We start from the raw sequence: 1,874 nt of genomic DNA on the forward strand, positions 1-1,874 counted from the left end.
TTTGCATTTTTAGTAGAAATGGGGTTTCTCCATGTTGATCAGGCTGGTCTTGAACTCCTGACCTCAGGTGATCAGCCCGCCTTGGCCTCCCAAAGTGCTGGGATTACAGGCATGAGCCACCACGCCTGGCCTCCCTGATCTCATTTTTATCCTTCCCACCTTGGACCATTTTTCTGAGCCATGCTTCCAGCAACCAAATTGTCCTTAAAAACTCTGATCCTCAAATGCTGGGGGAGACTGATTTGAGTAATAGGACACTAGAATGGTCGCTCCACGGGAGTGAGGTGAGGGCTCACTGTCTGTTTTGTTCACCCCTGTATCTTAAGTGCAGCTGCCTCACCCATGGTCACTGCTCAGTAACTTTGTTTATTTATTTATTTATTTATTTAATATTTTTTAATTTTTGGCAAGCTTTATTACAGAAGTCCATTATTTTAAGTGACTTTTTGCCAATTTTAAATGTGTAAGGAAGGTCTAAAGTGAAGCTTGGAACCACTTAGTATCCAAGAGCGTGGCAGGAACATCCAACCCCTCAAAGCAGGTGGCATGGGTGCCACTGGGAGGGGATCTGGGGCCTGTGTTGTGCCCTAAATCTTCCTCCATCTGAGACATGTACCCCAGTGTACCAGAGATGCCTAAGACTCCAATCCTCCAGCTCTGGCTGTGTGGAAAAGGTGCCTACTTCACAGAATCAAGCTTCAGTTGACTACATGCCAAAGACAGACAAGGTTAAGTGTGGCCTTTCATGGTGTCAAGAAGCAGTTAGTGTCCTGACTTCCCCTCCACTCACTGGCCGACCTGCTGCAGCCTCCCTGGGCACCTCAGGCACAGAAGATGAGCTCAGGGATCTGCCCACCCTGGACCCCAGTCCCGTTGGTGCTGTCCCAGGAGCACTGGAACTGGAAGGCCACCTTTCCGCACTGCATTTCCGTCATCCCCTCCTCCCAAAGTAGCTGAGGTTGCTGCCATCCAGGACAGCACTGGCGGTGTAGCAGATGTCTTGTTCAACCTGGACCGGGTGTTCAAACCAGACCGGGAGGGTGTTACCGGATCCGTCCGACATGAACTTGGTCAGGTTCTGAGCCAGAACCATCCCGAGCCGCTTGAGCTCAATCTTCACGCTGTACTCAGCCTTTCCAGAGCTGGACCCATACAGGCTCAGCCCCGCAATAAATACCCTTCTGTCCACTGCAAACTGGATGCTGTCGCAGTGCCCGCGGTACTGCCATTGGTTGCTGCAGTAAGCAGAAGACTGGAATCGGTGGCACCTCTGCGGGGAGAGGCCCTTCCTCTTGGTCAGGGGGAAGTCCAGGCGGGGCTTGTTGGTGGCCGTGTACCACAGGAAGATGGCGTGGGTCTCCTCCAGAGTCAGGATGTCTGCTTGCACAGCGCCCTTGGCAAATTCCTCTAGGGTCGTGGTTGGAATTCGGACCAGATAGAGGGCTCGCCCCAAAACGTGCCTCTTGTTTCCTGGGGTGACTGGCAGCCCCTGCCTCTTGCACTCTGCCTCGGCCCAGTTCAGGAGGGCCTCGAAGACCACCTCCTCCTTGGTGTTGAAGGCCTCCCGAGTGATAATGATCTCCAACGTCTGCCGGTCTATCTCACAAAAGCCTTCCGACCGCAGGACCATCTCGGCCTGTGCGTCGATGACCTCCCAGCAGCGCTGCGTCAGCTCGGGCTCCTCAAACAGCCGGCTCTGGGACAGCAGGACGCAGGCGTTCTGGCTTTCAGACTTGTCTCCAGAAAGTTGATGCAGGCTTTTGCCAATGCTGGGAGGATGTACTTCTTAGCAGCGTACAGAGTGGCCAGCACCGTGTCAGCTTCCAGATCGATCTCATCACTGTACATGTACTTTAAGAGGATCAGAAAGGCTA

General features: G+C 53.2%; 2 protein-coding genes across 3 annotated transcripts in view; both read right to left on the reverse strand.

Annotated features, from left to right (window-relative positions):
* The window catches only part of CNR2 (cannabinoid receptor 2 (macrophage)), a 105,550-nt gene that overhangs the window by 45,281 nt on the left and 58,395 nt on the right, over positions 1 to 1,874 (reverse strand). The window lies entirely within an intron of this gene.
* Positions 400 to 1,874, reverse strand: part of LOC105538121 (BTB/POZ domain-containing protein 6-like) — an 11,332-nt gene continuing 9,857 nt past the window's right edge. The window contains 3 exon segments of the mRNA XM_011977909.1: positions 400 to 943; positions 946 to 1,722; positions 1,725 to 1,871. Of these exon segments, the coding sequence (XP_011833299.1) occupies positions 822 to 943; positions 946 to 1,722; positions 1,725 to 1,871 (1,046 nt within the window). The 3' untranslated portion in view covers positions 400 to 821.

Source organism: Mandrillus leucophaeus, unplaced genomic scaffold, assembly GCF_000951045.1.
Source record: "Mandrillus leucophaeus isolate KB7577 unplaced genomic scaffold, Mleu.le_1.0 Scaffold185, whole genome shotgun sequence".
In the NCBI taxonomy this organism is placed as follows: Eukaryota; Metazoa; Chordata; class Mammalia; order Primates; family Cercopithecidae; genus Mandrillus; species Mandrillus leucophaeus.